The sequence below is a fragment of the Vulpes lagopus genome, chromosome 9 (genome assembly GCF_018345385.1).
Source record: "Vulpes lagopus strain Blue_001 chromosome 9, ASM1834538v1, whole genome shotgun sequence".
Lineage (NCBI taxonomy): Eukaryota > Metazoa > Chordata > Mammalia > Carnivora > Canidae > Vulpes > Vulpes lagopus.
In genome coordinates, this window is record NC_054832.1 from 2,628,402 (window position 1) to 2,651,556 (window position 23,155).

Genomic DNA, 23,155 nt, shown 5'->3' on the forward strand with positions numbered 1-23,155 from the left:
TCCTCCCGCCCCCTCAGGACGCCGACTGTTCACAGATCAGGAAACCGAGGCACAGGGAGGGAAGCCCTTGCGGGCAGGGTGAGTGTGGAGCCGAGCCCCGTGGCCAGGCGGATGCTGCGGTGTGCGGGGGGCTGTGCCTTCCTGCCGGTGCCGCGGGAGCCCCGTCCTCCCAGCCAGCCTCGCGGGAGGCCGACCCGAGAGGAACGGGCAGCCTGGGCCAGAGCCCTCCCGGGCGGCAGCGAAACCCGACGGCGCACATCTGAGAGCTCCACGCGCCCATGGGGGCTCACTGGTCCCCAACTCTGCACAGAAACGCCAATGGTTCCATCCTGCACCATCACCCCATCGCGCGGCAGAGGCGATGTCACCGCAGCCCCAGGCCCCGCGGCCACACAGCACACACCCGGCCCCGCGGCCGCACAAGCAGCCACTTCAGTCTGTCCCACGACGGGAGCATTGAGCTTCGACTCCTCTAATGCGCAGCTGTTAGGCCGGAACCTGCGTCAGGAGCTGCCCTGCAGCGGCTCACACGTCCCAGCCCCAGGACCACTCCCTGGTGGCGTTTACGATGTGAAGGGGACCAAAGCGACAACGGGAGGTCAACGGCCCCGTCCGCGTCGCCCACGCCCACGGATGCCCTCGGGGCATCCTCTGCGTCCCTGCTGGCACGAGCCCGGGAGTGCTGGGCACTGGCCACGCGTCCAGCCGTAAAACCACGTTCCCCAGGCGGCCACGTGCTGCAGGACACGCCTCTGGCCGCGGGAGCGGGACCAACCCTGCTCCTCCTGTGGGGGAACAGCGCTGTCCGGGGCCCTCGGCGTCTCGTGCCGCGGGGCAGCCGTCAGAGCACGGGTCTCTCGCTCCCCAGTTGCTGGACGCCGCCTCCCTCGGGCCTTCTGCCAACTGGCTGCCCCGCGTCCTCGTAAGGGCCCCACAAAGGGAAGGGGCAGGGTCTCCCCTGAGAGGCGTGTCACGAGGGGTCTGCGCTCCTCTTGCCTGGCTGCCCGGGGCCTGGCTGCCCGGGGCTCTCTGTCCCCCTGGACGCAGCTCATCCACCCACACTGTCCCCCCCACGGGTGCCCCCAGGGTGCCCGGCCCGACGAGCTCCACTGCGCCCTGCCCGGGCCAAGGCGGTGTCACATCTCCGCGGGGAGGTGACGGGGGGGCCGGGCTGCCTGCACCTGGGTCAGACCGACGGCCTGGGGCCGTTGACAAGCCTCCACCGTGGGAGAAGCAGCACACGTGTGCATGAACAGGGGGGCACGGCCAAGCCCAGGGGAGACGCTGCCAGGCCCACGTTCCACAGAGGACGCGTCTGCCGAGGACACAAGGTGGCCCCACTGTTCTAAGGAGAAGACGATGATCCTGAGACAGAAATGGACAGAAGACGCTGGGACGGCTCCCGGACGCTTGTCCAACCCACAGAACACAAGAGGCAGCACCCAGCGTGGCGCGGGGCGGCGGGAAGTGGGCGTCTTACAGGTGGTGCAGCCCCCGAGGGCGAGGGCAAGGGCAACTCTCAGGATGGGGGCACCAGCCCCGGGGAGACCCGTCCACAGCCACCTGGGGAAGCGGCTGCGGCACAGGTCACCAAGGCCTCTGATGGCCAAACAGGCAAGCGCACCGTGCTCTGCCCCTGCCGTGCCCTCGGGAACCCGGCTCCATAAACCAGACGTGCAGGTGAGGGGTGAGACGTGATGCTGAAGGTCACCGAGGTGCACCGACACGGCAGGACACAAGTCCGCGTCACTCGAGACCATATGGACCTACGTACCACCTTCAGACACGCCCATTTAGCAAACACATAAGGACACGGTCGGAAGGGCGCGCTCGCGTTGGGGTCGGTGGTTCCCGAGGAGGGAGGGGTGGAAGGTCCCCAGGGGACCAGGCCACGAGGGACCACACGGCATTCTGGTCGTGCCGCTGGCTGCACGGGAAGCGGTCCCAGTGCGGGAGGGACGGCACGCGGGGAGCGGGTGCCCCGGGGGCCATGGAGCCTACAGCGGCTTTGGGGTCTCTGGCCGCACTCCCCACACCCTCGGGCAGCCCCTCCGCGGACTGTTCCCCACGTACCGACACCCCACGGCGGGGCCACGGCTGCCTCTTACCCACGGTCAGCGCCTCGAACAGCCGGTGGATGGTGTTGGTGTCCTTCACGATGCCCGACTCCTGCACCCTCTTCACGAAGTCGTCCAGCTGCATGTGCTTCTTGGGCAGCTCGAAGTTCTTCACGCGGTCGTCCGGCTTGGGGGCCTCTCCGGGCTTGTCCACCACCTCGCTGATGAGCCGCCGCAGCTCAGGCACACGCTCGGCCTGGGTGCGCTGGGGGCCCGACAGGGACCCCACCGTCCTCCGAACGAGATCGGCAGGAAAGATCCTGATGTCCGTCTTGTACAGGCTCTGAAAGTCCAGCAGGGCGTCCAGCAGCTGCCCCTGCATCAGGTGCACGGCCCCGCGGAGGTAGTAATACCTCGCCAGGAGCACGGAGCTGTCGGGAGCCAGGAGCCCCATGGCCTTGCTCAGCAGGGCGACGCAGTCGGAGTAGTAGGCCTGCACGCACTGGCTCACCAGCGGGAAGTGGATCTCCGGGATCTTGAACGTGTAGGTCGACGGAGGAGTCACGTTCAGGACTAGAAGGGAAACGCACACCGTCAGCTGACCCTAAACCCCGCCGTGTCCCCGTCATCTAGCCTGGCTCGACGTTTCTGCGCCCGGGGGCCACGTGAGGCCAGAACCTCTGAGCCTCTTCCAGGAAGCTCCACGTGCCTTGAGCTGGACGACGGCCCCCCGAGCCCTCCACTTTGCTTCCACGGCACCCTAGGATAATCGTGTCTGCTAAGACATCAGTGCTAAATGGAAACATCCGGTAGTGAGTCTTCAGGGGAGGGTCACGTGGACAACCTAGGCCGGGGAGCACAGCCGGCCAGCGTGAAGCCCCGTACACTGGCGGCTTCGTTTGGCTTGACGGCCACGCTGACACACGGCCACCACCGTCGACCCGGCCTCACGAACGCGCATGCTGTGGCCTTGTTCGTCCCAGGTGCGGCACTGCTATGTGCCGGAGCCGACCAACCCAGCCGCGTCTCACGGATTCTGTCCATGTCGCCTAAGGGCCCCCCAGGAGGCTGGGGGGCCAGGCCAGGCCTGGAGGAGGGCCACCCCCCACCCCAGGGAGGTGGCATCACCCGTGAAGCCTGGAAGGGCTGGGGGGCTGTGGATGAAGGTTCAGAGGGCGGAGAGGGCACAGCGCCCACCCACAGGGCAGTGAGACAGTGACAGGCACCCCTGGCTGGCAGGAGAGCAAGTACAGGCCCGGAGGCGAAGTCCCCGGCCCAGGGCACACGGCCTGCACGCGCCGTGGGGGGCCCAGACCCAGCAGGTGCTGCCTGGACGCCTGCTCTGACACGGGACCTTCGTCTAGAACACGCTGCCGCCCCTGAGGCCCCCTGGGTGTGCCTTCCTTAGGAGGCACCCGTGGGACCTGGTGCCTTGGCCCGGGCAGCGGCCACAGGGCCCCTGGCTCACGGCGCCTGGCCTTGCCCCCGGCCACTGCGGATGGAGCGCGACTCCTGAGGGTAGACACCCGAGGCACACGCGGCACGCGCTGCTGCAGCTTACGTACAAACGAGACACGGGCATGCACACGTGCACACGTGCTGTGGAGCGGCTTCACGCCAAGGAAACTGTGCACACAGACCTGCCTCCGAGACGGAGCTGCAGCCCAGGACGGTGGTGACGGGCCCATGCTGTCCCTCCGCCTGCCGTCTGCCACCGGAGGGGGAGGGGGGCCTGGCCTCACCATCCCCGCTGTCTCTGCTGAAACGTGGCTCCCACACCCAAACCCCATCAGCAGCCCTGATGCTGCTTTCCCCCGGCAGGGTGCCCACCCGACGCTCAGGCTCGGACTTCCTGCTGGGAGCGCGGCTCCCCGAGGGCCGGGGACACCAGGGCCTTTGTACCCCCGGGAGCCAGAGATGGCGCGGCGCCCACTGGGGCCTAACGGTCGTCGCGTCCACGTGTAAACATGCATCTTGCACGTCCTTGCGTGTGCGCAGACACCAAAACCCTGTAGAGCGCTGTCTACAGCAGCGTGACCGACGGTCGGAAAATGCAGGTAAGAAATCATTTTCCATAATGAACATAATTTGCAAAGTAAATACTCTAAAAATACTTCAAACAACTAAACTGCTAAAAAAAAAAAAAAAACCCGCCCCACTCCCCTGCACCGAGACAGGCTCAGCCGGGGTCAGCGACATCGGAGCCGGGTGACGGGAGACAGTGCCCTGGACGGGGGCCGGTGTATCACCTACGCTCCCGCAGCCCGTGGAGTCGACTTTCCGCAGCGACGAGTTCCGGGCCAGCAGCTCGGGAACCGCTATGTCCTGCAGGTTGGGCATGCTGACCACCATCCGCCTGTGGACGGCGTGCAGGGCCGAGGATTTCCGCGAGGCCATTTTCTCAATGGTTGGTCTTCTTGGACTTGCCAGCATCCCGTTTAACCTGGGGTTAGAGAAAAGCAACACCTTAGAGATCCGAGTACGGCCGGAGACCACGTCCCAGCCCCTGAGCGTCCTCTCCGACGCAGCACCCGGAGCCAGATGTGGACACACTCGAGTGGAAAACAGGGCGGGAGCACCGTGTGGGTGTCCCCAGGCGCAGCGAGCGGCTGTGTCCCCACAGGGACGAGCCCAACGTGTTATATGTTGCTAAATGTGATATTTTCTGGTCGAATGTATCATTCATCCACCCAAATAAATCCACACTCCTGGGGCGTCTGGGTCCCCAGAGTCCCGCGCCCCCATCGGTGGCAGCACCTGTCCTCCTCGGACTGCGTGTTGAGGTCCATCTGGGCGAAGGCGTCCATCCTCCTGCTGAGCCGGGCTTTAAGGAAAGCGTGAAACATGTAGGTGTCCAACACCTGAAACAGACCACGGGAGGCCAGTTACCGCCGCACTCTGCGGCCAGAGCGCCCACGCGCTGTCCGGCCCCCACCCCCACCCCGGCCGCGGCCTCTCCTTGGACACAGGTTCCTAAGCCAGTAGCTGTCTTTACTGTACCCTCCACATCCTCCCCGAACACTCGGCATTTGAAAAATCACCAGAAGTTCAAAAGCTCAACCACCTTCCCCTGGTGACCACGAGGGCCACGGTGTCCTGTGGCCTCTGATCCCGGATCTCTGGGGACCATGGCCCCCTCCTCGCAGCAAACGCACAGGCTGGTGCACACCTGTGGCTCCCATGACCCAGCTGCTGGTTTCTTGAGGGAAAAGGCAATCCCAGCTGCCAGAGCTTGTCCCTACCCTACTCCCTGCTGCAGGCCAGCAGCCCGCAGGGGACAGGGCTCAGGCCCAAAGGCCACTGCCCAGCCGGGGGACAGGAAGGCCGCAGTGGTACAGGGCCCACGTGCAGAACAGCTGCAGCAGAAGGCAGGCAGGGAGCGATGGGAGGTGGCAGCTGTGGCTCGCAGGGACCGCTGGGGCACTGTCCATGTGCCCAGGGAGCAAGCAGGTGGACAGCGGGGAGCTCGGCTCCGTCAGCTGGAGCTGGGACCTGACGGCTGGGGTCCCCTCAACGGCAGAGGGTGGGGGGAGCATGGAGTCTGTCCAGCAAAGGTCAGAGGGCAGACCCAGAGGGTGTGGGCCAAGGGCCGGCCGGCCGACGTGAATGACTGCCGTGTGGCCCTGAGGCACGAGAGCCGCGGCTCCGCAGCAAGGCTCGGATGCCCCTCCGGCCACCAGCTGGACAGGGCGCCACCGAGGCAGGCAGCCCAGCTTCCCGCCTGGAGCCCGGGGCTGAGGCAGCTCTGCAGAGGGTTCTAGAAGCCAGCACGGGACGCCCTCCGCCTGGGCTGGGTGCTGCCCTGGACGGGGAAGCCCGCGGAATGAGGCGGAGCAGGAGCGGGGCCGGGGACGCACTGCAGGAGGCCTGCGCGGGGGAGCCCTGCTGGAGGGGGAGCCTGGCCCCCGGGGAGAGGCTGCTCGAACGCGGCGGCTCGAAACAGACGAGAACGGAAGCGTCCCACGTGCCTGTTAACACGTGGACAGAAACACAGGGTGGCCTGCCGCGCCGACGGAAAGGCCCCGCCTCGATCCCGAGGAGGCGGCTCGAGGCGCACACGTCCCCCCCCCCCCCCGAACATCACCCGCGACACTTACAACGCGAGTGTCTCATGACACATGACACGTACGTTACACTCCAAGGAGCCGACCCCAAAACGGAGGGAGGGCCAAGGGGTCAGAAGGAACCGCGCCACAACTAACTTTCTGGAAACACTAGTCCTTAATAAGATACTAACCGACGCCGAAGAAACTTACCTTGAACATCGTAAGGACAGAAAGGCCCGCGGGACAGAAGACGCGCACACGAGCCCACGCCCTCCTCACCTGCCTGTAGAACTGCTGGTCCCCCGGAGCTCTGGTTTTGAGAAACTCCTCGCTGTTAAACACCCTGTGTTCATAATTTAAGTGATTCTTCACTTCCCTGGTGAAGAGAAAGATGGTCGCAGGGCTGAGATATTTTTATTTTATTTTATTTTATTTTTTTTTTTTAAGGCTGAGATATTTTTAAATACGGGAGAAAGTCGTCCGTCTCTGGCGACACACACAACAGGAAGTACACCCTCTGCCAGCCCGGGCCTGGACAAAGGGGACCCGGACCTCAGGGGGCTGGGGCTGGGCGCGCCTGCTGCTCCGGCTGCTCCGCGACTGGCATTTCTGTCCCAGGAGGGACATCAGGGCTCTTCCCCGTCCAGACCCGACTTCCTCCCACAGAGGACGCGGCCGCCACGAACGGTTCTCACTGTTCGCACACAGTGGGCTTGCGGGGGCGACCCCCTGGGGCAGGCGGACCCTCGGAGCGTGAACCCACGCGACCTGCCTCCAACGGGCTCACGGGCCACGTTCCCTGCGTAGGACACTCAATGCTTTCCACTGTCAGGGGAAAACTATTGAAGGGACATAGAGTCTGATAATCTGTATTTTTGTATTGTCTGCTTCTTTACAAATTTGTCAAAGCTTACAAGGTCTTTAAAAAACAACAACCCCAAAAATAAAAAATAAAAATAAATAAAAATAAAAAACAACCCTGGGATGCCTCGGGGGCTCAGCGGTTGAGCATCTGTCTTCAGCTCAGGGTGTGACCCCAGGGCCCCGGGTTCGAGTCCCGAATCGAGCTCCCCACAGGAAGCCTGATTCTCCCTCTGCCTGTGTCTCTGTCTCTCTCTCTGTGTCTCTCATGAATAAATAAGTAAAATATTTTTTAAAAAGAAAAAAATATATTTTAAAAAAAGAAAAAAAACAAGTAAAATATTTTAAAAAAAGAAAAAAAAAACCCAACCTTGTTCATAAAAGATTTCATTTCAAAAGGACAAAATAAAAATAACATATTAGCGTCCATACTGATTATACTGCCTGAGTGGTGGCAGCGTGACCTGCCTATGCTGCCCCGTCCCATGTTTTTCCTGGTAAGTTATTCGTTTTAGGGAAACATGTACATCTGGAGTCACTGAATAATCACGAAGAGCGTGCTCAAGTCCGCAGGCTCCGCTCTCAACCCGGCAGGTCCAGAGGCAGCGCGATCAAGGAGAGAGTGGGGGAAAAATCCAGCCTGAAGGCTCTTTCGCTAAAAATAACCCTTCACAGACTTGCGATATAATCTAGGCACACACGTATCGTACACGCCTCGGACGACCACACACTCGGGCCAGAAATAGCCCAATCCCCGTGCTGCGCGGCTTCCCGGTGCACCTGGCCGCCTCTGGCCCCCGGGATGGTGCGGGGGGCATGCACAGAAATGAGGACAAAGAGCAAGACCATGTGATGGGGACAGATCCCAAGTGCCGCCATGGGAGGGTGGACTTCATTCCCGAAGTGACCAAGGGTCCCCAGCTGGAGCAATACCCCCACCCCTGCCCTGAGGCCGGAGGGGCCAGGATTCCAGCCGCATCCGCATGGGGCCAGCGGCACCTCCCACAGACACGGTCTCTGGTACCTGAAGATGCTGAAGAGCAGCTGCAAGGCCACTTGCTGCACTTGGCAGTTGAGCCTCCGCTGCCAGGCCCGCCGGCGGGCGCGCCCCTCGTTCAGGTCCGTGCTGGCACCCAGGTGGGCGAGGTCCAGCTCGTGGTGCAGCTGCAGGCTCTGGACCCTGGAAGGGACAGACGGATGCTGACCACCGTGCACGCCGCGCTCCGGAGGCCGTGGGGGCTGGGGGAGAACTGGCCAGCCGGGGGCCGCCCTCCCAGGCGCAGGAACACTCAGGACTCTCAGAAGACGGGCGGGGCGGTCATAAACGCACAGCCCTGGAGAGTCACCCCATACAAACAGCTCATCCGTGCACGACCCACGGAGGCCTCACCTGTGGCCATGCATGTTGCACCCAAGCTGCGCCCGCCAGGCGAGGGCACGCACTCCCCACCCCAGGAAGGCCACAGGGTTTCCCGCACCGGCTGCCTTCTGGCAGCAGCTTCCCACCACGCCCCGTCTGGGAGGATCGGATGCACCCGACGTCCTGTGTGTCGCTGCCCTCGCCACCCAGAGGGGCGTCCAACCACGCTGGCCTCCCTGGCACTTTGGAAACCAACCAGCAAGCATGTGGTTTACGTGCAAAATACACCAACGCACGCCCACCCCACCTGTGCCTCCGGGGCACCTCCTGCACGCCAGGCGCTGTGTGGGTGTGGACTGCGTGGTGACCACAGGCAAAGCTCCAGGATGGGCCTCACGTTCAGGTGGGAAGAAACAGAAGCGCACACCCCAGATAGGAGGTCGTGGGGAGGGGGAGGTGAGGAGGGTGTCAGAGACCGGGACAGCTGGAAGACAGCTTGGCTGGTGGCTGAAGAGGACCCCTCAAGGACCTCGGGCCTGAAAGGTGAGGAGCAGACGGACACGGACAGCCCTGAGCAGGTAGGGAGAGCCCAGCTGCCAGAGGCCCCACGGGAGGGCCCCAGGGGTCGGCGGGGCCGGCGAGCACCCTGGATTTGCCCACAGGTGACAAGAAGCCACTTCTGGACACAGGCGTCCCAGCCGCACCAAGCCCGGCTGACCTGTTCAGGGCACTGCTACCTGGAAGGGATGGAGGGCGCCGCGCGGAACGAGTCGGTACAGTGCCTGTGGCAGCGGTCCCCTCCCCGTGCCCTGTGCCGGGACAAGCCCTCTGCCGGAGGCGACAGAGGTTCCTCCTACCTGAGTGCTCAGCGAGTCTGCCCGTGAGAGTGGGGGTCCCGGGAGGAGTGTGCTGCCCCGGGAGGTCGGGGGCAGGGGTGACTGGGGGTGGGGTCTCTGGGGGGAAGGGCGCTGCTTCCTGTCCCGCCCTAGCAAAGGCCCCGGGGACAGCCGAGCACTCCAGGACCCGGGGGACACCGACCACCACGGCCCGGCACGGCCCTCCAGGTGTGTGTTAGCGCACGTGGCTGAGACCGAAGGACGGCGCATCCCACCCTCTGAGGGTCCAGCCGAGCAGAGATCCAAGCCGCTGTGTCTATTCTAGAATCCTGACGCCACCACCCAGACAAGGGCAAGAGCCCCACCCCCGGGATGCTCCACCCATGCACAGCCGAGACCGCACCCGACACTAGCGCCCACCACGCTACAATGTCAGACTCTGACTCTGACTTGCTCATCAGAAACTGAACTAGAAACGTAGGTGGTTTACCTCCTAGGTTCTCACAGGGCGCTGCCCCAGCAGGACACCCCTCAGGGCCCTTCATGCCCAGCAGCTGCCACAGATCAGCCCCGAGGGCGCCAGGGCGCTGCCCCACCAGGACGGCCAGACGCCCCCGCCCCCCCACGGGACCGCACCACCGTCCTGGCAGATGGTGAAGCTCCTCCACCCTCCCCAGAAGCAGCAGGTAAGAAAGTCCCCGCCTCCAGGACGGAGGCTGCAAAGCCTAACGTGGCCCTTCTGGGGAGAAGCCTGACGGAGGCCAAGGTGGGGGGGCGGGAGGGGGGCAGAGTCGCAAAGACCATGCAGGTGAGGAGCAGCGAGGAGGCAGCCAGAGTGCTGAGGGGGGCGGGGGCAGGCGCCCTCCTGTGAGCTGCTCAGCAGGACACATACCTGCCAACCTGCCCTGTGTGGGGCATCCCTGGGGTCTGAACACATGTTTGAGGGGGGAAGGGAGGAAGGAGAGGAGAAGAAGGAGGGAGGGAAGGGGAAGGAGAAGGGAGAGAGGAAAGGGAGGAGAGAAGGGAGGGAGGGGGAAGGAGGGGAGGGGAGGAGGGAGGCAGGAGGTGGAGGAGCTCAAAGGCTCACAGGCACAGGGCAACACCACAGGGGCTGAGGTGGGGGCACTTGACCTCCTGGGACCACGACTCGACTCGTACGTGGACAGACGACTGTCATCCTAAGACGTTCACAGATGACTCGCAAACCCTAAGACAGGAGCGCGGACCTCACCGAACCGCAGGAGGGCGCTGGGGACGGGCAAGCGCAGAAGTGGGGCAGCAGGAGCCCCCCTTACCTCTGAATAAACGTCTGTGCCGCCAGCAGGGGGACGTCAGGGAGGTCGACGTCCTCGTCGTTAGAGCAGGTGATGGTCCCGTTATCGATGTTTATCAGGACCAGGCCGTCCGCCTCCTGTAAGTTGGTAAAGATTGGTGAGAGCCTGATTCCCAGACACCTGTGAAAACACAGGAAGACGCACCTGCGCTGCCCAAGGCAGCGTCGCCACGGACGGAGTCCCCAAAAGGCCGTCCCTACCACACGTGCAGCGCAGCCGCGAGCCGTGTTAACGAGCCGGGTGGCTCAGATCCGCCGGGTCTGGTCAGGATTCCACACGGGCCAGGCTCTCAGCTGCCCTGGTACACACCCTGCCAGCCACTTCAGAGGGCCGGGACAGAAGGTTCCAGAACTCCACCCCTCCCGCGAGTGTGGCCGGGGCCCCGGGCTCGGTGAGCACGCACTTAGGATTTCTGACCTACGTGCCCGGGTTACTCGAACAGCCTGACGCGTGACGTGTGACAGACACTGAGGCCACACCCGGCGGTCCCGGGAATGTGGCTGGGCCCCCGGCTCTCCCTCTGGGCGCCAGCTCTGACGTGCTCCAGGCGGCACGGGAAGTGTGCACACGCCGTCTTCTGGCACAAACGCACGGCACTGACTGGGGAGGTGAGCCGGGCCGCACGCCTGTGAGCCGCAGCACGCGCGCTGTAGGACCGCATCCGGGCCCCGGGCCCCACGGAGGAAAACACAGGCTCTCCAGCCTGCAGCCAGTCCCAGAATCTTCCAGAACAGGTAAATCCCTGCACGGGCTTCCTTCACGACATCGGACGTGAGCCGTCAGGTGAACGTGCTGGCAAATTCCCCAGGGAAAGGACTGAAAGAAGAGGGACTTTTCCCAAATGATGACAAGAGACACACGTTTTCAATGTCAGAGGATGGGTGGCGCGTTCTTCCTCGTTTGCAAGGCAGACTGGGAGACGCTTTCGTTCCGAACGGCCTTTCCCCAAAGTGTGTTTGTCACTTGGTGAGTCACTGGCTTTGGCAAGAAGGCGATGGAACCCGGCTCCTCCTCGGGATGGCCGGGCGGGTCAGGGCCCCTGGCACCTTCCCGGGCACCTTCCCGGGATCTGCTCTGAAACCCTCCAGGCCCCGCACAGCAGCTGGGCCGCAGCCGACGGGCGCCGAGGGCGGGAAGGCGGCGGGAAGGAGCACCCGGCGTGTCCGCACACTCAGAACGGCCACAGCAGGAGGCGCCCCACCCTGAGCGACGCCGGGAAGCAGGTGCGAAGGTGCTCGGGTGTTGGTCCCCCGGGGAAACCACTGGGATCCACGGTAAGACGCCGCGCTCGCCGGGACGGCCAGCCCGGCAGGGACACACAGGGACGATGCTGGCGGGGAGGGGAGAATCGGAGCTGCCGGCGGCCCGAGGGCCAGCGTCTCCCGCGGTGTGGACTCGCAGTAAGGGAAAGCCCAGTCCACGCGGAGCCGCACGCCCACGCGTGCTCACGGCTGCACCGCTCACGGGGGCCAAACGTCCACACAACTCAGAGGTCCATCAACCGACGAATGGACAAACGAACCGTGGCACGGTCCCTCGACGGGATCCTGTGCCAGCAGAAGCACGGCTACGCGGCCGGTCGACGCGGACGAACCAAGAGGACGCTGCGCCGCGTGACGGCAGCCACGAGAGGTCGGCTGCCGCCACAGAACCACGTGGATGCAACGGGCAAAGCCACGGGGAGACCCAGGGCTGTGGGGCGGCCAGGGGCGGGCAGGGGGCAGCGCGGGGGACGCTGACGCACACGGGGCTTCTGTGTCGGGTGCCAGGAACGTCCGGTTAAGGGGCACAACTCTGCAAAGTCACAGAGAGCCGCCGAGGTGCACGTCGTAATCCGCTGAACTCCGTGGCCTACGCGTTTTCTGTGAACAGAGGCGTCTTATAAAAGCCAAACCCGCTGTGGCCGCTGACGGTCCCACGTTTCCGGCCCATCCACAACGTCGCTCACCATCCGAACGCACGTCACGAAGCACTTACTGGACGCCCGGTGCTGCACTAACGGCCCTTTGACCTTTGCCGCGACCGCGGGGCCGGGAGGCCGGCTCGCACATGGTGTTACAGGTTTGTGTCCGCGCTGTCCGCGGGTCTGGCGGCGCCACTTCCGAGGAGGAAGATGAAGAATCGTGGGCGGCAGGCAAGGCTTGCTGAGCCGCAGTAACAAGGCTGCCAGACGGGGAGGGGACCCCAGGGGCTGCCACTTTGCCATTCAAATCGGGGCCTTCACCAGCTCTTCCGGGAGCCGCCCTGAGCACGCCGAGCCGGGGCCCCTGTGCACTGGGACAGCGTGTCCGTCAGGGCTTTGGTCGTGCACCCGCCTACCTGCCGTGTTGAGGGTCTTGTGGTGACATCCGGAGACGCACTGCCTCAACCTGTACCAGTGACCCAGGTCCTACAGCTCATTGTTTTGCATCAGGATATTTTGCGAACTCCTGCCAGAGGCTGCTACACAGGATGTGCCTGTGGTCTTGTCTGCGTGGCCGAACAGGATGCTGGTGCAGTTGTCTTCGCCATCCCGGCTCCCCTTTTCTCCTGGGGGCCCCCGGCCCTCACTGCCTAAGCGTCCCATTACCCTCCAACACGGTCTTTTACGACCAGGACACATGAGGACCTAACGCTGCTGCGGGTCTGGCACCGCGAGTAACTGGTCACCGCACGTGGCAAGGCCCACGCCCCCGCCAACGCTGAACGACACGCTGCGTGGAGAGGCATCTTCCAGCAGGAGGCCCACGGCATTCCTGAACAACAGAAGCTTCACCGGAGAAGCACAGGATCTGGAGCGGGGGCACCGGCTGCCGTGGCCTGTGGAGCCCTGTCATGTGCTGGCGGGTGCGGGGTGGCCCCTGCTCGGAGCCCTGCCCAGGAGGACGTGCCCGCTTCTGAGGCAAGCACGCCAAGGTTGACAAGGGCTGGCACCCCACGCAAGCCCACGAAACCAGAAAGTGGCCAAGGCCGGGCCGGAAAGTGGGCTCCACTGGCACCGACACCCACACTCTCCTCACCGGAGCTGCAGGAAGCCCCGGGGAATTACGTGGACTGGAAGTGACACCAGGTCCCGGCACCCAGAGCACCACGGCCTCGAACACACCCAAAGGCTGCAGGGGGTAGTGGAGACAAGCGACAGCCCTGTGCACGTGTGCAAGGCACCCAGAGCACCAGCCCCAGGGCCGCAGTGGCCGCCCTCCCCCGGGGCCGGGGTGTGCAGCCCTCCCTCGTGGTCCTTTCAAAGCCACTTCCCACCAGTCCCCGCGGGAATCACGAGGACCCAACGTTCGAGCCGACAGTCGAGGCCTCACCTTGCTGACTTCTTCAAAGTAGTCGAGGTGGCAGCCCATGAGGAAGGACGTCGGCGCCATGACGAAGTCCAGCATCTGGCCCGACAGGACGGGCACGAACGTGTGCTGCCACTGCAGGGGGTGCAGGTAGGCCATGAAGCACTCAGCGACCAGCGGCAGCAGCGCCCAGTTGGAGGAGAAGAACACGATCCGCTGCTCCGTGAGGAGGCACGTCAGGATCTGGGGGGAATCCACACCGTGTGCACACCTCCAGCCACGCACCAGGCGCTCGACTCGCGTGTACGTGCGCCACCGGAACCAGATGGGGCCCGGGTCCACGGGATTCCCTGCTCCGTTTGCCAAAGCCAAAGCCCCTTTCACCCTCCGAAAAGCACGCGTCGTGAGCAGCGTGCACTCCCTGCATGCCTCTGCTTGGAGCGGGAAGCGCGGAGGCACGCCGTGGGACAGCGGCGGCCACGGCTTGGACGCGCCCTAAGCCAGCCCGCCCGGGACGCCGCGGGGCCGAGGCACGCTTACCTGCAGCACCTTCTCAGGCCTGAAGCACAGCAAGGGCAGGTGGAGGTCCAAGTCGATGACCGGGCTCTCGGGGTCCGCGCGCGAGGGGAACACGATCTGGAGCGGCTTCATGTTAAATACCTGTGACGGACGGACGACCAAGGTCCACAGTGAGTTCAGGGAGCGGCTCCCAGCAGAGGCCGAAATGCACCGAAACTCTCCATTTAGGATACGTTTTTGAAGACTCGCACTGTCGCCCCGTATGTCCCCAAACAAAACGGCCTTGAGACACACGGCACTGCTGAGAAAGGCTCACGCGCGAATCAAGTTGGGAACGTCGTCGTCAGCCAGACCTCTCTAAGCTCTACTTAATAGGCAAAGGGCCCGTCGGCACAGTAAGCTGACACCCGGACGCCTGTCCCGACCAAGCACGTTCCGGTCAGCCTTCGCTACAACACGTACTGCGTGTTACGGATTCTCAGCATTTTCAACCTAACTGTCAAAGCTCCTTAAAGACGTGGAATTCAAGATGCTGCTGAGAAAGATTTGTTTTTCCAAAGTGGGGGATCCCCGGGTGGCTCAGCAGTTTAGCACCTCCCTTCAGCCCAGGGCGTGATCCTGGAGACCCGGGATGGAGTCCCACGTCGGGCTCCCCACACGGAGCCTGCTTCTCCCTCTGCCTGGGTCTCTGCCTCTCTCTCTCTCTCTCTCTCTGTCTCTCATGAATAAAATCTTTAAAAAAATTATATTTTTCCAAAGGATATTATTTTAAAATAACACTTCAAATTCAGCATCCGCAGACTGCCCCTTCTGTGGACGGAGGGGGACGGACAGGGGCCGTCCAGCTTGATGGCAAGTTCGCGGCTGACTGCGGGTGTCAGCCTCGTGGGGGGTGCCCAGGAGCAGCCCCGGAGCCCCACGGACGAGCAGAACGGGGTGACCCAAGGGTGAGCAGTGCCGGGCAGAAACCACAGAGAGAAGCAGCGACTCTGAGGACAGAGAAGCTCCCACCAGGAAACGCGTGGAAGGGGGAGAGACACGGAGGACGGGGTGGGCAAGGTCCCGGGACAGATGCTCGCCATCCACACCTCCTCACGTCATCACTGCTCTCCGGGCCCCCTCGTGTAAAAGAAACCTGACTGTGCCGGGGACGCATCTTGTCACCCCTGCCTGCCCTCTTGTCACCCACTGGCCCACGGGAGCCAGCCTCGGCTGAGACCAGGTGGATTCGCTTGCGAGGACAACGACATCCCTTCTGTTTTTTTTTTTTTTTTTTAATTTTAAATTTTATTTATTTATGATAGGCACACAGTGAGAGAGAGAGAGAGGCAGAGACATAGGCAGAGGGAGAAGCAGGCTCCATGCACCGGGAGCCCGACGTGGGATTCGATCCCGGATCTCCAGGATCGCGCCCTGGGCCAAAGGCAGGCGCCAAACCGCTGCGCCACCCAGGGATCCCCATCCCTTCTGTTTATGACAAAACAAGGTAGACCGGAGTCAAACGCTCCAGCTGGTGATGAACCACCAGTAACTGTAAAGTTGATGAGAAAAACTCCCCTCGATGTTTCCACACAGTACACGTGTCAACCCGCTTCCCAACTACAGATAAAAACAAGACACAAACGCCGGTCACCTGCCCAGTGAGCCCACAAGACGCGTCGGCCGCGGCACCAGGGCCTCAGGTCCTTCACCCCACCTCGCAGGTGAAGGCTCTGAGCAGGGACACCCCTCAGGGGAACACGTCCCAATTCCAGCTTGACCGCGGCCCCAGGGAAACAACAGGGACCGCAGCACAGAAGAGTCAGGCCGAGTGGGAGGGAAACGCACATCTCGCCGTGCACACCCAGGAACGCCCAGGCCCCGAAACACGGACACTCAGACCCGCTGGCGGGCCCAGGATGCGGGGTGTCTGCTGCCCTCAGGCCGAGGTCCAGGCTGGGCGCCGCCTCCCCTGGCACAGACCGGAGACAAGCCACCGGCGCCCACACACTTGGCTCCCCAAGTCCCCACCTCCGGCCACACGGCCTCTGCATCGACATCCATTTGCAGTGGGTTCTGGAAATTCCTGCCGAACCAGCTCCTGGGTCAGAGGAGGACCTTGGCCCCAGCCGGAAGCTCGCGTTTTCTCCAAAACACTCCTGAAGACGGGTGGGTCGGGGCCTCGTATCAACGGGGGCCCAGAGCCAGTGAGGCTGCACAGGGGACGAGCGCGACGGCAAGCCTGACCCAGGCTCGGCTCCGTCGGACAAACGCACGAGAACCAAGCCGCAGGCCCCCCTCTGTGAACACGACGGGCTAGGGAAACACGGCCCATCCGTTCACTCATTCACGGCTGCCGGAGCAGCAAGGGCAGGGCAGGCCGTGGTAACGGGCCCGGATATGCAGCTCTGAACGGGGCCTCTGCCCTCATGCAGCTTGGAGGCCGATGGAGAAGATGGATGTTGAACAAAACACACACGTGTGCAAACCCCAACCACAGACCATGCTGGGCTCTGCAGGAAGGGCAATGGGCACAGAGAGGCGGGGTGGGAGGTCACTCAGAGGCCGTCCCCAAGAACCTGACTTCTAGGAACAGCATGTGCAAGGGCCCTGGGGCAACACCAGCGAGGGACTGAGGGAAACCCAGTGAGGCTGGACAACTGCAAGCTAGGGGGTGAGGACACAGAGCAGGACAGTGACTCGGGCAGGGCCGCAGGACGGGCCGCAGGTACACAGCAAGAAGCCACTGTTGGTTCTAAGCACAAAAGGAGAGCCCAGTGTATAGACTTTAACAGTCTTTGCCGCCACTGTGCAAAGGACGAACTGAATGAGGGTGAAGAGTGGACACGGACAGACCAGCGGCTCCTCAACCCGTGTAGGTGGGAGACGCCGTGGCCCGGAGTGGGATAGCGGCCGTGGCTGTGGGCACCTGGAGACACGCTGGGAGCTGGGTGGTCACGGGTGAATGATGGATTGAATGCAGGCGTGAAGAGAAGAGGCGCCCAGATCGACCCCCATAAACCTTCCCACAGGGTGGTCAGAGTGGAAGAACCAAATATTGATGAATCCAGAATTCCAAGGCACAGAAAATTGGTCAGGGACCACGCGTTCGTTACTCATGTTCGAAGGCGGAACCATAACACACACGGTTGACCCTCAAACTGTCCTGAACTCCCTTCGGTTCACTGCTTAGCCGGTCCTTATACTTGCAGAGTGAACACGGCAAGAACGTACGCTTTGATGACTCTGCTGAACCATAAAAAAAATACCAATTATCCACATAATAAAGATGAGGGCCTCGCACAAAACAAGTACCGGATAAATGTCCCTGCAAAGGTTCTGGGGGTGGAACCGAGGTACCCGGCCAACCTGCTCTGTCTCCCGGCCTGGAATGCACGTGGCAGGAGTCCCCACCACCCACAGACTGTAGGCTGATTATTAAAAATATACATTTTGGGGCAGCCCAGGTGGCTCAGCGGTTTAGCGCCGCCTTCGGCCCTGGGTGTGATCCTGGAAACCCGGAATCAAGTCCCACGTCAGGCTCCCTGCATGGAGCCTGCTTCTCCCTCTGCCTATGTCTCTGCCTCTCTCTCTCCCTGTGTCTCTCATGAATAAATAAATAAAATCTTAAAAAAAAAAAAACATATATATATATACACATTTAAAGTTCGTAATCACACGTCTCCTAGGAAATAAAATTAATTTTCCAACTGTGAATAGTAATCCACACGTAGAGAACCCAGATCTCTATGATCTCCCAGGAGGGACTGCCTGGCACAGGGTGGACATTTATACTAATTTGACGGGTGCCTGTTGCAGAACAAGGAAGTGCCCAGTGGTTGCGTCAGTCTGGAAAACGCTGAGCCAGACAGGTGTCGTCACGGCTCAGCCGTCCGGCCTGTTACTCGGCCAAAGGGGAACGTGGGCCGCCTTCCTCCCACCGTCCTTGCCTGAAACCCTGGGGGGATGAAAGAGCCAGCAATGTGTCAGGACGCACGTGCCAGGGAACCCAGATCCGCGGAAGCGCCTGGCCACTCGTTCAACACGGTGGCACCGGGGAAAAAACAAAACAGGGCAGCCCGGGTGGCTCAGCAGTTTAGTGCCTGCCTTCTGCCCAGGGCGTGATCCTGGAGACCCAGGATCCATGCAGGGAGTCCCATGTCGGGCTCCCTGCATGGAGCCTGCTTCTCCCTCTGCCTATGTCTCTCTCTCTCTCTGTGTCTCTCCTGAATAAATAATAAATAAATAAAATCTTTAAAAAAAAGAAGAAGAAGAAGAAAAGAAATACGAAGCCAGGTACTTTTCATGAATCACCCTGGACAGGACAAAACATGAACATATTTAATACAATACCCAATATTCCAGACTGATAAACCAAAGGGAAATTCGTAATTTAAGTAAATTCTCTGTGTTTTCTGCAGAGCGAGTAATGAACCCGTGTCTTAGGCGCTAAGGGGGCCGGCCCACCACCAGCTCCACGGCATTTATCACGGGCCGCCCGGCAAACTCCCCGTTAGAAACAGATGACTCTGAAGGACCTTGAGAGCATAACTTAAACATACTAGGACGTAAGAGAGAGCGTAAGACGTTAGAACCATCGTCGTCATGATACTCTATTTGCAAACACAAGACAAAAAAGTCCAGATTTAATTACCAAATGAAGCGGTCCAGGCGGCGGGCTAGGTATCAAGGACAGTTTTGCAGCAAAGTCTTTTATGTGATTGTCAACTTCAAAATCTTTACAGAGCTTCAGATGAGTCAATAAGCTAAAATTAAAAAAAAAAAAAAATCAAATCAGAAAATAAGTGTGAGCATCCGTTTGTCATCCTCGGCATTTCTAATCCAAGCTGGAGTGTGTGCGGGCGGCGGCAGCTCCAGGGCCGGCAGAGGGCAGGGCGGGGCTGCCCGGGTTGGGGGTGGGGGTGGGGGGGCTCGGGGGTGGGGGGCTGGTCACACGGCCAGGATTCCTGCCGTTTTCTGCATGTGTCGTACCTCAGCAGGGAGTAAACATCTCAGGGGTCCCCACACGCTATATTCTTACAATAATGTAAGCCAGAGAAAAGAAAAGGCCTTTGAGGAAATCCTAAGGAAGAGAAAATACATTTACAGGACTATCGCATTTGTCGAAGAAAATCCATGTGTACGCGGCACCTGCACAGTTCAAACCGCACTGTTCCAGGCACTGCTGCACGTGATTTATCTATTTATTTATTTTTTAAGAGATTTTATTTATTTATTCATGAGAGAGACAGAGGCACAGGCAGAGGGGGAAGCAGGCTCCATGCAGGGAGCCCGACGTGGGACTCGATCCCGGGTCTCCAGGATCCCACCCTGGGTCAAAGGCAGGCGTTGAACCGCTGAGCCACCCGGGCTGCCTGCTGCATGTGATTTAAATGCAGAACAGTGGGAAGCCTGGGGGGCTCAGCGGTTGAGCATCTGCCTTTGACTCAGGGCGTGACCCCGGGGTCCTGGGATCAAGTCCTGCTGTGGAGCCTGCTTCCCCCTCTGCCTGTGTCTCTGCCTCTCTCTGTGTCTCCCATGAATAAATAAATAAAATCTTAAAAATTAAATAAACGTACGACAGACCAGTGGCACCCGGGGGCAGTGGGGCTGGGAAGCGAGCACAGGGCACCTTGAGGGAACCTTGGGGGTGGTGACAGTGTTCTCTATCTTAACAGCAGTGATGGTGATGTGGAGTCTATATTCAGCAAAATTCAGCCAAGTGCCCCGAACACCCCGCTGCAGGGCCCTGGGGCGGGCCCGGCCTCGCCCACCACAGCAGGGCCTGCGCTTACGTTCTTACTCTAAGTAACAAATCATAGCTCTTCCTGGAGTGAGTCGGGGCGCCCAGGGTGGTGCACTGGGTTAAGCATCCGACTCTGGATTTTGGCTCAGGTCATGACCTCAGGGTCATGAGATCGAGCTCCCAGCTCAGCGTGGAGACCGCCTGAGATTCTCTCTCCCTCTCCTTCTGCCCCTCCTCCTTGCGCGCTCTCTCTCTCAAAATAATCAATAAACACATCTTTAAAAATAATAATAGCTCTTCGTGGAGTCAGCGTCATGATTTGGAGATAATTCAATGTTCCTCCATAGTTTATTTTATTTTTTTATTTTTTTATTCTTTTTAATTTTTATTTATTTATGATAGTCACACACAGAGAGAGGCAGAGACACAGGCAGAGGGAGAAGCAGGCTCCATGCACCGGGAGCCCGACGTGGGATTCGATCCCAGGTCTCCAGGATCGCGCCCTGGGCCAAAGGCAGGCGCCAAACCGCTGTGCCACCCAGGGATCCCCCTCCATAGTTTATTTACTATAAAAGTAACAGTATCAAATTAAAGAAAAGAAAAAAAAGACAGACTTTCCATAACCTAATTCCATAGACACCACCAGGTAGTCTCTCCCAATTTCGGTCCACACAGAGGCACGGTTGACCCGCTACCATCACAGCAGAAAAACAGATTTTAAAAATCTATGAATCCGTGTTTATAAACTGCCCTTTGGATTTCTGTCACTTGTTTTTCTCCGTATTTTATAGTTCCAGTCGTTCAGCAACGACCATCGAGAGCCGACCTCGGGAAGCATGGACACTGGACGCATATTTCAAGGCAAACGCAGGTTTGCCTCAGTGTCCAGGAGGACGGTATCTGCTGCCAGCGACACCGCGAAGGTCCCCTGCTGAACGAACAACATAACGAAGGCCAGGAAGGTACAGCAGGCGCCGCCCGAACCTGCCCCCCGGAGGAAGGGTGGGATCGCCATCCCCGCTTCCCGGAGGCGCACACTGCAGGTGGCTGGAGAAGGCATCTACCTTCAAGCGCTGAAGATGATCAGCAAATTAATAAAAAGGGACCTGCCCTAATTTCTCCTTCCATCGCTGCCCGCGCCCGTTAACGAAGGCGCATACACCCCACGCAGGCGGTTCTGGAAGGAGCCCGAGCGAGCTGCGCTCTGTTCTGCTCCACAAGGGGGTCCCTCTCTGCGGGGGTGAAATGCAGCTGAGACCCAAACTACGTGCAAGGACCCACCACGTTGTGAAAACTCAAACGCTGGGGTGCTGGGACCGAGTCCCGAAGCTCGTGAGGCTGGCCGGGATGGATTCCTGCCCGTCGCCCCTGCTGACCACGGTGTGAGAACCAAAATGACAGTCTTTGCAGAAGCCTGCGACTTGCCAGGGGTGGCTGGTGGGTATTATGACATTATGGGGAAACCTCTGTTGACCGCCTCTATCTTTAAGCAAACCACCGCGAATTCCGAGGCTACGATTTTGAGAATGAAAACAAGGCTGCGAGCGCGCGTGTGGCCGGGGATGGACCGCGTCCACAGGCCACCATCACCCCCGACGGCAGGCGGCCGGCCAGCGCGTTTGACCCAATGCTCTCTGGATTTTTCAAAACCTCTCGACGTGCTCAGGCTAAAAAAATGCTCAGTACCAGCATTAAGGCACTTGAAGATTCCACCCAAAAAAAAAAAAAAGAGGATTTGTTAACGGTCCGTGAACCCAACAGGAACGACGGCCGGGCGGCCTCCGCTAGCCGGGAGGAGCGCGCGTTCTCGTGGACGTCTTTGTTAAAAGAACCAGACAAACAACATCCTCCCTACTCATTTTACTTCCCACAGTTTGGCTTCCTCCTCTCGAGCCGGGCGACCTCCCCACACGCTACGGCCGCGGGAAGGATCTGGGCCAGGCCAGGGCGGGCCCCCACCCCCCGCCCCCGGGCCCCGGGCTCACCAGGACAGGCAGTCCTTGAGGGCGTTGTAATAGGGCAGCTTGGAGACCACGCACACCGCAAAGGGCACGAAGCAGCCAGCCACGCCCGCGGTCGGCCAGGACGGCTCCCAGTGCGCCTTGCCGTTGTAGAAGCAGGACTCGTACTGGAGAGGAAACGACAGGCCCGGGTCACCTCCCGCCCGCCGGTCCCCGCGCTTTGACCCTCAGCGGTGGGAGCACCGCAGCAGCAGCAAGGGGGCAGGGGGCCGGCCAGCATCCTGCTCCCCGACAGCCCTCCGGCGTCCCTGCCAGGCCCCCCACGGTGCCTGCTGTCTGTGACCTGCGAGGTGGCGCAGACGCTGAGACGCGTCCCAGCCCGGGAGCAGCTCGCCGTCCGCCAGGAAGGGGCGCGCGGTAAGAACATGGTAGACGCAGACGGGGCTTAGGAGGGAAGAGAACTGCAGCATCTGAGCGTGTGTGTGTGTGTGTGTGTGTGTGTGTGTGTGTGTGTGTGTCTCACAGCTGGAGGAGGCACGTGGAGCTGGGATTCCAGAAGCCACGTTGCTGGGAGCCACGGTCTGGCCCCAGTGCAGGGCTGTCGGGGTTTTTCAACAGGGACGGAAGCTGCGAGAACAGTGTCACACGGGGACGCCGCAGACAAGAGGGTCATGCAAGGCAGGTACAGGGAGGGCCCTGCAAGCGGTGGACACACCGTCTGTGTCGCCCCAATGCTGAATCTACACCCACTACTCTCAAATCAGTGTGCCAGGGGCACCCAGGCGGGTCACCGTCCTCTCTGTGCCACCGTCTGCCTCATCTGTCAAGGGGGGTGACACTGATAGCTCCCAACTGCGCTCGTTGTCGTGTGGGTGAAACAACCCCGCGGGAGGGTCATGCCCGGCACTGGGCTGTGCACACGTGGGCGGCTGGCCTGGGACGGCCACGTGCCGTCTGCACCCCGGGAGGGGCTCAGTCCACGGGAAGACGGGAGCGCGGGGCAGGGCCTGGGTGGTCACTGGACACACGGGGAGGGAGGGGAGGCCGGCATGTGGGGCCAGGGGCGCCCCGAAAACACTCAGGCGTGAGTAAACCCCATAGGATGTATTTAAGGTAAGCGCCTCTCCTAACGGTCGCTTCACAGATGAGCTCCCAGAGCACCTTCCTGAACGATCCAGCTGCTCATC

The 23,155-nt window shown here is 61.1% G+C and overlaps 1 protein-coding gene across 1 annotated transcript in view; it reads right to left on the reverse strand.

Moving 5' to 3' along the window:
- Positions 1-23,155, reverse strand: part of DENND3 (DENN domain containing 3) — a gene marked incomplete at its 5' end in the record, with an annotated part of 51,679 nt that overhangs the window by 18,911 nt on the left and 9,613 nt on the right. The window contains 10 exons of the mRNA XM_041768966.1: positions 2,109-2,630; positions 4,307-4,500; positions 4,815-4,918; positions 6,383-6,479; positions 7,989-8,144; positions 10,456-10,571; positions 13,788-14,006; positions 14,304-14,423; positions 18,916-19,027; positions 21,993-22,135. Of these exons, the coding sequence (XP_041624900.1) occupies positions 2,109-2,630; positions 4,307-4,500; positions 4,815-4,918; positions 6,383-6,479; positions 7,989-8,144; positions 10,456-10,571; positions 13,788-14,006; positions 14,304-14,423; positions 18,916-19,027; positions 21,993-22,135 (1,783 nt within the window). The remainder of the gene's footprint in view (positions 1-2,108; positions 2,631-4,306; positions 4,501-4,814; positions 4,919-6,382; positions 6,480-7,988; positions 8,145-10,455; positions 10,572-13,787; positions 14,007-14,303; positions 14,424-18,915; positions 19,028-21,992; positions 22,136-23,155) is intronic.